This window comes from Mesoplodon densirostris, chromosome 2, assembly GCF_025265405.1.
Source record: "Mesoplodon densirostris isolate mMesDen1 chromosome 2, mMesDen1 primary haplotype, whole genome shotgun sequence".
Classification (NCBI taxonomy): Eukaryota; Metazoa; Chordata; class Mammalia; order Artiodactyla; family Ziphiidae; genus Mesoplodon; species Mesoplodon densirostris.
Genome location: NC_082662.1, coordinates 22179723 through 22194258, shown reverse-complemented (window position 1 = coordinate 22194258; position 14536 = coordinate 22179723). Strand labels below are relative to the sequence as shown.

General features: G+C 52.5%; 1 protein-coding gene across 3 annotated transcripts in view; it reads left to right on the top strand.

Moving 5' to 3' along the window:
* Positions 1-5937, top strand: part of SLC9A1 (solute carrier family 9 member A1) — a 50934-nt gene extending 44997 nt beyond the window's left edge. For 2 of the 3 annotated variants that reach the window (XM_060089226.1, XM_060089225.1), the window contains 7 exons: positions 551-640; positions 1115-1185; positions 1304-1477; positions 1712-1826; positions 1979-2080; positions 3380-3452; positions 4074-5937. In XM_060089226.1, coding sequence (XP_059945209.1) covers positions 551-640; positions 1115-1185; positions 1304-1477; positions 1712-1826; positions 1979-2080; positions 3380-3452; positions 4074-4414 — 966 coding nt within the window. In that variant the 3' untranslated portion in view covers positions 4415-5937. The remainder of the gene's footprint in view (positions 1-550; positions 641-1114; positions 1186-1303; positions 1478-1711; positions 1827-1978; positions 2081-3379; positions 3453-4073) is intronic. The other variant, XM_060089227.1, reaches the window with a different exon arrangement.
* The last annotated feature ends 8599 nt before the right edge of the window (positions 5938-14536 follow it).

Genomic DNA, 14536 nt, shown 5'->3' with positions numbered 1-14536 from the left:
GGAAGTTACTTAACCTCTTTGAGTCTCAGTTTTCTCATCTGTAAAATGAGGATAATGAATGGGCTTACCTCTTAGGGTCATTGTGGGTATTGAAGTGCTAATCCTAGTAAAACACAATTGGTCCTGGCACATGGCAAGTGTGCAGTTAAATTAGTTGCTGCTGCTCTTACTAGGTCCTCCTGGGTGGCAGTCCTGCAAGGGGGGCAGAGCAGAGGTGGTCCTCCCTGTTAGCCAGGCCTGACTTCCCCGGGGTGACAGAACGCATCTGTGGTGGAGCTCACGCTTGAACCCAGGCCCTCTGACCTCTGACCTGGGCTAGATGCCTGTGTATGAGTCACTCGGCTGGATGGGCTGTGAAACCGCTGGCTGTGTCTTTGGGAAGGAGCGGGCCTTAAGGACCTGCTTTATATAAGTGCTGCTGGGAGGTTGGGAGATGGGGGACCTCAGAGCAGAGGACATCCCAGACTCAGGGACCCTGGGGTGGGGGACCTCTGTGGCCTCCCTGCCAGAGTAGCAGAGCTACAGTGCCTGACACCCACCTGCCCTCCAGGGCATGACCATTCGGCCCCTGGTAGACCTTCTGGCTGTGAAGAAAAAGCAAGAAACGAAGCGCTCTATCAACGAGGAGATCCACACTCAGGTACTGGAAGCTGGGCCTGGGCCCTGTGTTGCAGGAGGAGGCTCCGGAAGCTGGGGAGCAGCTAGGCTTCGCGTCCATGCCCTCAGTCAGCCCCTCCTCCCTCATCCCAGTGCCCAGGTGGTCCTTCAGCCTCCTGAGGTCACCAGGTCACACAATAGGGAGGTGTGGTATGAGCAGCCGAGAACTTGAGGAAGGGGCGTCATGCAATCTCTGCCTCTGCAGAAACCTATCCCAGGCATCGGCACAAGTGGGTTCAGAGAAGGGGTCTCAGCCCGGCCCCAGTGGCCAGAGGGCTTGAGGTTTCCCTGGGGTTCAGGATGAGTGAGGTATAGGTGCCACCTCCTGGCTGGTCCTGGAACTATAGGGCTGGGCTGAGCAGGGCTGCACTAGGGTGGAAGGGGGGCGCCCATTCAGAAGTCTTGGTAGGGGAGGAGCCCAGTAGTAAGGCTTGACCTGGCCCTGGGCCCGTTTCAGTTCCTGGACCACCTTCTGACAGGCATCGAGGACATCTGTGGCCACTACGGCCACCACCACTGGAAGGACAAGTAGGTGGCAGGCCTTGTGGGCAGGAGGGTGGGGAGGGGCAGGTAAGGGTCTCCCGGGGCCTGGGCATCAACCCATCCCAGGAGGTGGCTTCATCCATGTCCTCCCTCCTCCCACCAGGCTCAATCGGTTTAATAAGAAGTATGTGAAGAAGTGTCTGATAGCTGGCGAGCGCTCCAAGGAGCCCCAGCTTATCGCTTTCTACCACAAGATGGAGATGAAGCAGGCTATCGAGCTGGTGGAAAGTGGGGGCATGGGCAAGATCCCCTCTGCCGTCTCCACCGTCTCCATGCAGTGAGTGCTAGTGGCCAACCCTGGCAGCCTCTGCAGGTGCACTGACCCCTCGACACCCACCTGGGGCAGGTCCCCTGGGGCATCCTAACCGGGGTGGGCGGGAGAGCTGCAGGGCCGCACTGAGGACCTGAGGCTTGGCCCACCCACCCCGGCCATCCCCGGGGGACGCTTCTGGCCCAGCCCAGCAGGCCCCAGGGTCCCGGGAGTTTTCTCATCTGTGCCCCGTTATCCCAGGAACATCCACCCCAAGTCCCTGCCTGCCGAGCGCATCCTGCCAGCACTGTCCAAGGACAAGGAAGAGGAGATCCGCAAGATCCTGAGGAATAACTTGCAGAAGACCAGGCAGCGGGTGAGGAACTGCTCCCCACCCGGCCCCCCTACAGCAGAGGAGCCCCTCCGCCCTCTCCCTGCCCCAGCCCCGCGCCACACGCCCAGAGCCGCCCAGCCCCTCCAGGCCCGGCTTCTGGGGCCTGCCCTGCCTGACAACTGTTCCTCCCACAGCTGCGGTCCTACAACAGACACACGCTGGTGGCAGACCCCTACGAGGAGGCCTGGAACCAGATGCTGCTCCAGAGACAGAAGGCCCGGCAGCTGGAGCAGAAGGTGTGTCTGGGACTGGAGCTGGCCCCCACCTTTCTCCGGGAGCCTGGGTTCTTCCTCTTCCTGCACCGCCACCACCAGGCCCTTTTGGAGATAGAGCCACTCGGATCTGATTTTTTGGCCTCCTCCACTTGTTTCAAAGACTGAGGCCCAGGGCGGGTTCCAGAAAGCTGCCTTCTCTCCCCCTTCCCCACTCAGAGCAGCAAAGAGGCCCCCTTCCCCATTGTGTCCTCAGGCATCAGAGCTAGAAGAGTCTGTCCCTGTGCTCTAACCCCTCATTTTCTAGTGAGAAAACTAAGGCTCAGGGGAAAGGGACCTGTCCAAAATCACAAAGCAAGGCACACACGCCTTCATTCATTTGTTCAGGAAGCATTTGTGGAGCGGTTCCTAAGTGCCAAGCAGCAGAGTATCCTCTGTGAATCTGGTGGTGAATTGGCCCAGTCCCTCCCTTACGGAGCTTCTCATGCAGTAGCCCGTGCAGGACAGGAAGTGCAAGGGGCCCTGAGCACCTTGAACAAGGAAGTGGTCAGGGTATGCTTAGGAATAAGAGCCACAGGGGAGGGAGTGTGGCAGAGGGAGGTCCAGGCCGAAGGAAGAAGCTGTGCATAAGTTCCTGACCACAGACTAAGGGGGCTCAGCTTTCCAGGAAGCTTGTTAATGGTGTAAGGGTTTGAGCTGTATTCCAAGGGCGTGGAGAGTCATGAAGGAGGGTTCTAAGCAAGGGAACGACATGGGGAGCAGTGGGGGTGGCCCGGCTTAGGGCAGTGGCGGGGGGAGGAAAGGAGCAGGTAGATTCAAGGGACATTTAGGAGGTGGAAGCAGCAAGACTTGGTCACCAGACTGAGGTGGGACTGAGGGAAGAGGAAAAGGAGTCAGGGGTCACGTCTAGCCTTCCATTGGGGTAGTCGGGAGTGGTGGCTGAGAGAGGGTCCACCGAGGAAGGAACAGCTTTTGAAGGAAGATAAGAAGCTGAGTTCAGTTTCAGCGTGTTGCACTGAGATACCTGGGGGCCATCCAGGGCCCAGGTGACACTCCTGAGTTGACTCTCTGGGTCTGTACCTCAGGGGTAGGTGTGGGCTGGAGCTAGAGTCTGGGCAGGTGTCACCGTGGGAGAGGTGGGGCAGCGAGGGGGGTGTTCAAGGCCACCCCGGAGGTTGCAGAGCTTGACAAGAGGCTGGGCCAAGCCCTCAGGACCTAGCACTGGCCCGGGAAGACAGGGAGCGGGCACCCCAGACACACCAAAGGAGGGTGCCGTCCAGAGGAGCCGCCCATGCTCACCCCTGTCTGCTCTTCCTCTGTCAGATCAACAACTACCTGACGGTGCCAGCCCACAAGCTGGACTCGCCCACCATGTCGCGGGCCCGCATTGGCTCAGGTAAGGCAGGGTGTAGGGTGCTGGGCGAGGGGCCTCAAGGCTGGGCACACAGTGCCACCATCTCGAGGATGAGGCTCCAACAGGAACGGGCCTCAGAGAGCCCGCGGGGAGGACGGGCTGCTCCCTCCCTGACCTCCTCCCAAGCTCCTCCTACATCGGGTAGATTTGGGGGTTCACCAAAGGGGGCAGAAGAGTGGCCCTGCTGTCCTCCCCAGGGACAGAGCGCTCCACGTGGGGCTCATGCCGAGGAGCTGGGTGCCTGGCAGGGAGGCCGGAGGCGGCTGCACCATTGGGGTCACCAGCATGTGGGGAAAACAAGGGCAGGCCTTCCAGGACCCGGTGACTCAGGACGGAGCCTGAATTCTTGGTCTGAGGAGGGGCTCCTACGGGAGCCCCAGGGCTGAGGAGGGGAGCACAGTCCTACCTCTCAGACCCCAGTCCGAGGGGAAGAAAAGCAATCTGCTGTGTTGACAGGGGCTTGGAAAGGCCCCTGTGGAGTGACTTGAAGCGCTCCAGGATTGCTGAGGTTCTGTAGGAGTCGCTGGCACGGGCTGAGGTGGGGTGCACTCTGGGCAGGGCTCAGGGGCAGAAGCCAGCTTGTGCCTGGCTCTCTGTCCCCAGACCCGCTGGCCTATGAGCCAAAGGCCGACTTGCCTGTGATCACCATCGACCCAGCCTCCCCGCAGTCGCCCGAGTCTGTGGACCTGGTGAACGAGGAGCTGAAGGGCAAGGTCTTGGGGCTGAGCCGGGATCCAGGAAGGGTGGCCGAGGAGGACCATGAGGACAACGACAGGGGCATCATGATGCGGACCAAGGAGCCCTCGTCCCCAGGCACCGACGACGTCTTCACCCCTGCGCCAAGTGACAGCCCCAGCTCCCAGAGGTTACAGCGCTGCCTCAGTGACCCAGGCCCCCATCCTGAGCCTGGGGAGGGAGAGCCTTTCATCCCCAAGGGCCAGTAGCACTGGGGCCAGCGGGCGGTGCCCGTCCCACCACAGACTCTCCCACCAGAGCAGGGGTCTGCTGGCGGGGCTCCCCTCGTCCTTCCCGACCTGGATTGGCCCTGCCCCTCCCCCTGTCGCATGGCAGCTGGGCCCACAGCCCCCACCGCAGCACGGCTCCCCCTGCCTCCTGGGAAGCGCCCTCCCTCCCAGCAGAACTGCCTTCCCAGTCCTTTGGCAGACCTGCTGGGCTGAGGCAAACCCTGCCCTTCCTGATCCAAGCTCTCTCCCATACCCAGACCAGGGCCTCTGAGTTTCCCAGACCTCGGAGGGCCCCCTCCCAATCTGTCACCCTCCTCATCGAAGTCCATCTTAGTTTCTAACCAAAGAGCCTCTGGCTCAGCCTTGGTCCCTCCTGGAAAGGGAAGGAGCCGAGGCCTCTGTTGGCCTAGGCCGGGCCCTCCATTAACAGCGTTAAGACTAGGGGACCAGGCATCTGACGGGGGGAGGGATCAGTGACCCATGGCCGTCCCACCCTCCTCCTGCCAGCTCTGTCACCCTGGCCAGCCACCTGACCTGTCCTTACTCAGAGCTGCAGGCTGAGGGCATCTCTGAGCTCTGTGTGGAGCTGGGGCGCTTTGGACGATGATACGACTCAGCTCTCCAAACTGTGCTCCAGCGGGGACCACTGGGCCCTTCAGGGGCCACTGTCAGGGGCACCAGAAAGTGCTGCCTTTTTATCTGTTTTGTTTGTTCACACTTCCATGTATGATTCTATTTGCACAGAGGGCATTCCTGTTTTTAAAACATTTTTGAAAACCTCTAGCTGAACAGAGCTCCAGCCATCCTACTCTGGAGCATTACCCATCCTCATCTGTGCCTGTCTGCCCAACACTGTCCCCCAAAACAGCCCTCTGTCCCCAGGGCTCTGATTTCAGAAATGACCTCACCCGCTCACATACACACCCTAATCATGATTTTCTCTAACTCACAGATGCCGGGCCTCCTGGCACCTTCTTTCTCTTGGGCCTGACCCTCAGTTCCCGCTGGCCTGTTCTTTCTCTCATCCCTCTCCCCTCCCCCATTGGCCCCTGGAACCTCTCTTGTAAGCACTGCACCCAGCTTGCTGTGGAGCCCCATCCTCAGGGGAGGGGCCTCCCCTGAGCATCTCCCACCAGCCAGGGCTGGTGGGTGGGCTGAGTCCTGGGCCCCCAGAGGCCTTTGCTCACAGGCACACACTCCTACTCCCACTGCCACCATGGGCCAGGCCCAGGCCTACTGGTGTCTGTCCTTCTCCCAAGGGTACTCCTTTCCCCAGGATTGTGCAATAGTCAGAGCGTCCCCCTTCCCAATGGACTGGGCAGTGGGTGCTCACCTGTCCCCCCTCCTCTCCATGTAAGTGCTGTTTTGGGCAGGAGTCACCATGCAAGGGTGATGTTGACAACCATGTTCAAAGCCACCACAGCTGCTGCCGCTCTGCCGCCTGTACAGAAGAAACCGAATCTTTTTCATATTCTAATAAATCCGTGTGAGTTTTTGATAGAGTTGAGGGATGCTCCCTGGGGACCAGGGACTTGTGGGAGGAGGGTGGCCCAGAGCCCCGAAGGACTTGGCTCAATGGCTGGCACAGAGAAACACTTAATCCATGTCAGGGGCTGGTATGGTTATTACTGTGGGTCCAGCACCAGGAATACAGCTGTGAGCAAAGCAAGATGCTCCCTGCCTTCAGGCTCCTTCAGCCTCTGGGGAAGAACACCATTAATCAGTACTGCCAGGAAAACCCGTGTGTGTGTGTGTGTGTGTGTGAGTGAGAGAGAGAGAGACAGGGGAGGAAGGGGTGACGAGGAGGACTTTCCTAAGTGATGGATAGAACTACAGGATGAGCTGAGGTTAACCAGATGAAGAAGGTTTCAGAGAGTGCCCGAATGTTCTAACTGGGAGCTGCATGTGGGAACACCCTAGGATCTGAGGAAAGGCTGATGTGGCTGGGTCAGAGTGACAGGAGGGGAGGCGAAGATGGGACCTTGCAGCCCATGGTCGAGATTTTGGTTTATACTAAGGGCAATGGAGAGGCTCTCCGCTGTAAAGTGGGGACAATAACCCCTGGGTGAGACGTGCTCAGGAGTAAAATGGGCTCAGCACCAGTGCCCCGTGGGCTGAGTTCAGCTGAGGTTGGATATCTGAGGTGCATTTTCAGGAGCTGACCGCCAGAGGGCAGTGAGGCCTTGGATCCCCCGGCACCCTTGGAACCTGCTTTGTGGAGGAAAGCATCTCCTTTGCCCAGACTGGGACCTGTGAACAGAGCTGGTTTGATCCATAAAACCTGAAGTGGTCTATGCCAAAAGGACCATATGGAGGGACCACACCATCCATTTTTGTATCTGTCCCAGGTAGAAACGGATGGTACACTCAAAGGGTTACTGAAGAGCCTTCAACTAAGGAAGTCTTTACAGAGGTAGGGGCAGGGTTAGGGGAACCTACCATGGGTGGGACCCAGGGGGTTCACATTACAGGAAGCCGTTACAACTCCTAGACCTGAAGAGCAAAAGGAGGGAGTTGTTACTATGGGGGCGGGGGTGGGGGGAATGCCCTGCTGGGGCTGCAGCCATGGGGAGCAGAACACAGCCTCTGCCAGACGGAGCCAGGGGATAAATATTCTGACTTTGATCCTGCTGGTGCCTCCCCTTCGTCAGGCCCATCTGCAAGCCAAAAGCGGAGGCACCTGAGTGACTTCACTGAGTGTAGTCCACAGAGGTCAGCCTTCCAGGAATGGAACAAGGGGAGAGTGGATTTAGAGGGGAGACAAGGTATCATCCAAGCAGAGCAATTCCTTACCCCCCCTCCTCCCCCACTATTCACTCTTGTCCTTGTTAAACTCATATTCCTATTGCTTAATGGTTTCAGAATTTGGGGTAATGAAAAAGTTTTGAAAATAGATCATGGTGATGGTTGCACAAATGCCACTGATTGTTCACTTTAAAATGGCTTGTTTGGGGCTTCCCTGGTGGCGCAGTGGTTGAGAGTCCGCCTGCCGATGCAGGGGATATGGGTTCGTGCCCCGGTCCGGGAAGATCCCACGTGCCGCGGAGCGGCTGGGCCTGTGAGCCATGGCCACTGAGCCTGCGCGTCCGGAGCCTGTGCTCTGCAGCGGGAGAGGCCACAACAGTGAGAGGCCCGCGTACCGCAAAAAAAAAAAAAAAGGCTTGTTTTATGTTATGTGAATTTCACCTCAATACTTAAAAAAAATTAAGGGGTAAAGAAAGCTCAAACCTAACAGGGAAAAAACAGTCTCATCAGCCACCATATCCTTGTCATCCTTCAGTCACACTCACCTGGAGCCTAACTTAGTCATCATCAAGGCTCTTTCAATCAGACAGCAGAGGGGGGATAACAGCAGAAACCTGCTCCAGCCCCGCTTCTGTAGCTGGTCATGAGGTCACGCTGATCACAACATAAATATATTTATAGCAGTCACGCCTTCTTCCACCCCTTCCATGCTCCTCTCTCCAGCTGCCAGCACTTTGACTAATCTGGTTCTTTACCAGGTGTGTGTGTGTGTCCTAAGTCTTTATTCCTATGCAATTCAGGTTCTTATTGGTCTTTGGTCTATTGGGTTGCTGTTTCCCACTGTTGTTATTAGACATGGGAGATCTGAGAGGTACCCAGTGAATCCTCTGGATTCCAGACGTGGCCTTCCTGCCCGCCTTCCATTTTCCAGATTCATCACTCTGTCTGGTACAGTTGATGCCCACTCTGCCTTTTAGTTAAGCAGCATACAGAGCTCAAAATGGCCGGAAGGAAGACTCTACTTCCAATTTCAAGGAACCACATCTGTGTTGCCTGGAGAAAGTATTCCTCCCTTGGACACTAAGGACTCCAGGCCCACTGAACACAAAGTTGAACGATGGACAGCAAAAATTCCTCCAGGAGGTTAATTGGAATAATAGTGAGAGGAGCCACCTTCACTTCCACCCCTTGGTCCCTGGGCCTCTGCATTCTGGCTGTGAGAGAGGTGGAGCTGCTGATTTTATACTGCGTCCTACACGTCAAGAACCTAACCTTGAAGGTTGCTGTCTCCCAGCTGGCACTGAAGATTTCTCTATCCAGTCAGCTGCTTTTGAGCGATGGGGCACAGTGTGCGTCCAGTGCGTTCCATGGGTGAGACCATTGCTATGTGCCCTTCACCATAAAATGAAAATAGGCAATGTGTGGGATAGCATAGTGATGAATAAGCAAGTCCAAAAATGATGAGGCTGGCAGAAGCACTGCAGGCAGGGAAGCCAAGTCCGGAGCAGGAATCCATATTCATTACCATGAGGTCATAGATCCCTTACGAAGGAAGGGCACAATCAACCTACCATTAGGTAAGTAGCTGGTCCCCCTAGGGCAGTGGCTCTCAGATTTTTTAGGTCTCAGGATCCCTTTACACTCTTCAAAATTATTGAAAAACTATACTCTTAAACATTGCAAAGGGCTTTTGTTTATACGGTTTATATCTATTTTACTGGATTAGAAATTAAAGCTTTAAACTATTTAAAACTAATAAACCCATTACATAGCAACATAAATAAAATATTTTAATAAAAACTTTCAAAACAAAAATTGTGAGAAGAGTGGCATTATTTGACATGTTTGCAAATCTGTTTAGAGTCTGGCTTAATAAAAGAGAGCTAGATTCTCAGATATGCTTCAGCATTCAGTCTGTTGTATACACGTCGTGTAGCCTCTGGAAAATTCCACTGTACACGCATGAAAGAATAACAGTGTAAAAGGCAAATACTGTCTTAGTATTAACAAGGTAGATTTGACCTCATAAAACCCCTGGAAGAGTCTTGGGGACCCCCAGGGCTTCCTGGTCCACACTTTGAGAACCATTGCCCCAGGGAATAGTGCCATACAGGGAACTCAGCTTGGTCTTTGCTGCTGGCAGCTGGGGCACTCAACAGTGCCAACTGCCCAATCAGATGTGGTGAGAGGGACATCTGTTGAGTCTATGTGTACTGGCTTTATATGGCTGCTGTAAAAAATTACCACAAACTTAGTGGCTTAAAACAACACAAATTTATTAGCTTACATTTGGGGAGGTCAGAAGACTGAAATGAGTTTAACTGGGCTAAAATCAAGGTGTCAGCAAGGGTGCAGTCCTTTCTGGAATCTCTAGAGGAGAATCTGTTTTCTTGCCTTTTCCAGCTTCTAGAGGCTGCCTGCATGCCTTGGCTTGCTCCCACTTTACATCTTCAAATCCAGCCACGGCCAGTAGAATCTTTCTCACCTCACACCACCCTGACTCTGACTCCTGCTTCCACATTTAAAGACCCTTGTAATGACACCGGGTCCACCCAGGTAATTCAGGATAATCTCCCTATTTTTAAGGTCAGCTGGTTAGCAACCTTAATCCTACCTGCTACCTTAATTTACCCTTTGCCATATAAAATATATTCACAAGTCCCTAGGATTAGGACATGGACATCTCTGGGAGGTCATTATTCATCTACCACACTATGAATAGCCCCTATCCCTGCCATCGTGGCCACTCTGTATGTGGGCCCATTGAGCAAGAACCAGGGCAGATGGGGAAAGAAGTTGACATCAACAGGATAGGTCATCTTGTCCACCTGCTCACTGAGACCCTCCCTCACAATGGATGCCCTCTCAGGACATTTGTGTGGGTTAAAAATAACTTCAACACCTGTGCCCATTTCAAGCCATTCATCCAGATGTCTTTCCCTTAGACCTCTTAACTCTTCATCACCGATCTCCCAATCTTCTTATTTTCAAGTCCCTGACCAGCTAGTCAACTTGTGAGCCACTGCTCATGAATCAGAGTAGATCTGTACCTCTGGTCATCTCTCCTTCCATGCAAAATGGACAATCAGTATAACAAGAAGTTCTGCCCATAGAGGATACCTCTTCATCACTGTCTTTTAGAGACACTCTGAGTGTGGCTTTAATGTGGCAGTTATCCATTTGTGGCTGGTGCTCACATACCATGCAGACTCATTTGGAAACCATGTCTGCTTTTTCCTCCATGATAACTTGCCATAGCAACTTCCCGACCTTTGGGTTGAGAGAGAAGCGGTGAAGCACTGAGTACCTACCACAGGAATTTGAGCCACCTGTTCCTGCAATTTCCTTGTGCCTTCTGGACTTGCTCAGACCTGATCTCATATATACTATTTAATAATAGAATGTTGCCATGCATGTCCAATATGATGATTAGATGGATCAGAAAATGTCCAGTTCCGGTTGCATGGGTCACTTGGTGTCCCACAGTCAGGCATTCAGTCTTTATCATGCCCAGCTCTGAGCCAGGAGCTGTTTTTAAGTGGAGAATAGCTATTGGCAGAAGAGGGCATGAATTAATCCAAAACCCTAAGGGTCTGTAACTGTACTGCCACTCTCCTACTGGAGCTTGTCCCTACAGCATCTTTTTCTGCCATAAACTTCTAAATCGTAATGCTCATGTGACAGAGCAGATTGCTCTGCAGTCTGGACCTGCTGTAGAGTCTTATCTTGCTGCAGGCCTCACTCAAAACTTGCAGTATTATAGGTTTTTCCAGTAAATGGGTAGAACAGCATGACCACACATAGTATATATTGCCTCAAAAATCCAGAGTCCCATCAAATGTTTTCCCTCTCTCTTTGTTGTAGGCAGTATCAGGTTCAGTAACTTGTCTCTCATTTTGGAGGCGATATCCTGACATACCCCAGACCACTGGCTACCCTAGAAACTTCACTGACAAGGCATTCCTCTGAATTTTTGTGGGATGTATCACCCTTCCTTTGGCATACATATGTTCTACTAAGAATCTAAAGTGCTTGCAATTTCCTGCTCACTAGGCCCAATTACCGTAATGTCATCAATATAATGGACCAGCATGTTTGGAACCATGTCAAGATGATCAGTATCCTTTGGACTATATTATGGCAGAAATCAGGAGAGTAAACAAAGCCCTGAGGTAGTAGAGTGAAGATATACTGCTGTCCCTGCTACACAAAGGCAAACTAATTCTGATGATTTTTACTTAGTGGAATAGAAAAGTAAGAATTTGGGGTCAAAGATGTACACGAGGGCAAGAGTTGTGTTGATTCGTTCCAGTAAAGATTTCATGTCTGGAATCACAGTTACAATTGGCATCCCACCTAGTTAACTATAGTAATAACAGTAATCTATAATTAATTACAGTAATCTATAGTCTTTCCTCAAGACCCAACTGGTTTTTGCACCAGCCAAATAGGTATGTTAAACTGAGTCTTAATAGGAATGACCCCCTGACATATCTCAGATCCTTGATGGTGGCGCTAATTTCTAGAATTCCCTCAGGGATGTAGTGTTGCCTTTGGTTTGCTGTTTTGATGGTGGGGACGTTGCCATTCAGGGGCTTCCATTTGACCCTTCCACGCCTAAGTGCTCTTTTACCATGAGTCAGGAAATCAGTGGTGGAATTCTGCCAGTTAATTTACATTGAGCTCACTCAGGCTAAAAATGAATTGAAAGCCTTGAACTCATGACTCAGTGCAAGGGTGGACATTCAAAAAGCCTCCAGAATGACTCTGAAGGAATCTTTGATTCTGGTAGTCACAGAGCAGATATAGCAGAGGACCAAGCCCAGGCCTTGATGGTCAAGGCCCCAGGGTTGCAGAGCCAGTTAAATGTGCAACCTTACCAAGTCCCTTATGCTAATGGAAAGGCACTGGTTAAGAAAGAATGGGGGGGGGGCTTCCCTGGTGGCACAGTGGTTGAGAGTCCGCCTGCTGATGCAGGGGACACGGGTTCGTGCCCCGGTCTGGGAAGATCCCACATGCCGCAGAGCGGCTGGGCCCGTGAGCCATGGCTGCTGAACCTGCGCATCCAGAGCCTGTGCTCCACAACGGGAGAGGCCACAACAGTGAGAGGCCCGCGTACCACAAAAAAAAAAAAGAAAAGAAAAAAAAGAAAGAATGGGAAGCCCAGGCATGGGATGGGGACATTTGGTCAGAACTTGGAACCCCCAACACCTCCTGAATCTTCCTCGTTGGTGAAGGCAGCAGCCCTACCCCGCCCCGAGCCCCCACCCGCCGTCTTCAGCCTGAGGAAACCAGCCTTCCTAGCATAAATATCCTGCAGGGACTTCACTTGGGGCAGTTTCCTCACAAGGGATGCTGATTTTCCTCAGGATGCACTCCATCACCTCTCATTGCCTCTAGGACCATAATGAGAATTCTTTCCCATTTAGTCCAGTTCAAGGCTTTCCATCTGTTTTGTTTTTTTTTTCCCTTTGTGTGTGTTTCCAAGGGCAATCAAATGTAGAGTCAGAAGGCCACTCCAGTCTTTGTAATCACTTCTGTCACCATAGTGACTAAGTGTCATAGCTACTTGATCTCCCAATATCTTACCAGTTCCTGTCACGCCACCACTGGTCATAAAGGCAGTAACTGTGGTGCCGCAGATAACCATCGTCCATTACCCCCGTCAAGGAGGCTGTTCACACACTAATCAAGATGTGTGAGCAACCCAATCCCAGAATCCCAGAATCCCAGCCAAGAATCTGTTTCCCGAGGCTATTCTGGTACCAATTATTGTAGCAGTCAGGGCACTGGATGGAAACAGATGGCACATTTAAAGGGGTAATTGAAAAGGGTTTGATGAAAAGATTATTTCAAAGTAGTGGGCACAGTTAAAGGAACCAAGAAAGGCTGGTGAGGTACTCAGGGGCTAGCAGCGGCAGGAAGCTTCACCACCCAGGGAGCAAGGGACAGTCCCAGAACCTGATGAGAGCTGCAGTCTTAGGAAATGTCAGCCTCTGTTGACCAGTGAAGAATGGAGAAAAGTGAAGAGTGGACCGGTACTGGCACATGGAGAACGCCAGACATGATGCATCATTTTACGGATAAGGAAACTAAGCCTTAGCTGCCCTTGTGCAATTCAGCAAATAGGCTCAGTGAGGGGTGTGTGTTGGTGTGGAGAGATGGAAGCACAGAGCCCCATCCTGGAAGAACTGGCAGCCTGGTGAGGCAGACACACTCAGCCTCATTTCCTTGTCTGTAACAAAGGATTCACAATTACTGCCCATGTCATAAACTCAGTAGAAGGATCATGCCAGTGAGAGCCAGGAAAGCAATTTTCCATCAAGGAATATTTTTTGAGGACCCACTGTATGCTGTTCTCTGTGCTCAGGGAGAGGATGGGGGTGTGGAAGGGGACACTTGTAGATAGTTGAAGCCCACCTTCTTAGTGCCCAGGGTGTCCTAGAGAGTGATGTAAGGAAGAAAGACCAAGGAAATTGAACCCAGGAGAGGGAGTCCCTGAGTCCAAGGTGGAAAGTCTGGGAGCTGCAGAGAAAGAGATGGGGGCAGCCTTGGTCAAGCATCTCTGGAGCTGTTTCTCCTTCCACATCCCCAAGGAGTCCCTGGTACCAGCCTGCATTGTGGAAGGCGGAGGGGGAGGTCAAGGGTGGCTCTGAAACAAGGTGGCAGGTCATAAGGGAAGACTGTGTTCTGATGTGATCTACGTCTGCTGGGCTGGGTGTGTGCCCTGGAGGACACATCACCCAGACTCACTGTTTCAGCAGCCCACCAGCCCTGGGTCCACTGGCTGGCTTTCCAGGCCCACTATCCAACCCCCAAAGGTCCCTTTTGCTTAGCCTGTTCCACTGGTTCTGCTTCGCTGTAGTGTCTGAATTTGAGCATAAACAGCGTGATGTTAGATGTGTATTAGTTTAAGCTCTGCTCCAGGGAGCAGACAGTTGCTCTGATTGGGAATTCACACTGAGAGGGAAGAGGGTTGGAAGTTATCAGCTCTCATTTAGCCAGAAGGGCCATTCTCCAGTCCTGACCACTACCAGAGCTTCAGCTTATTTTATTTCCCATTCACCCCAGAAGCTGTGCCAGTTAGCACACTGAATATTAGAAATGGGTCTCACTGAGGGGGAGGGATAAATTGGGAGCTTGGGACTGACATATACCCATCACTATATTTAAAACAAATAACCAACAAGGACTTACTGTATAGCACAGGGAACTGCTCAATATTCTGTAATAACCTAAATGGGAAAATAATTTGAAAAAGAATAGATAGATGTATATGTATAACTGAATCACTTTGCTGTACACCTGAAACTAACACATTATAAATCAATGTAGTCCCATATAAAATAAAAAATA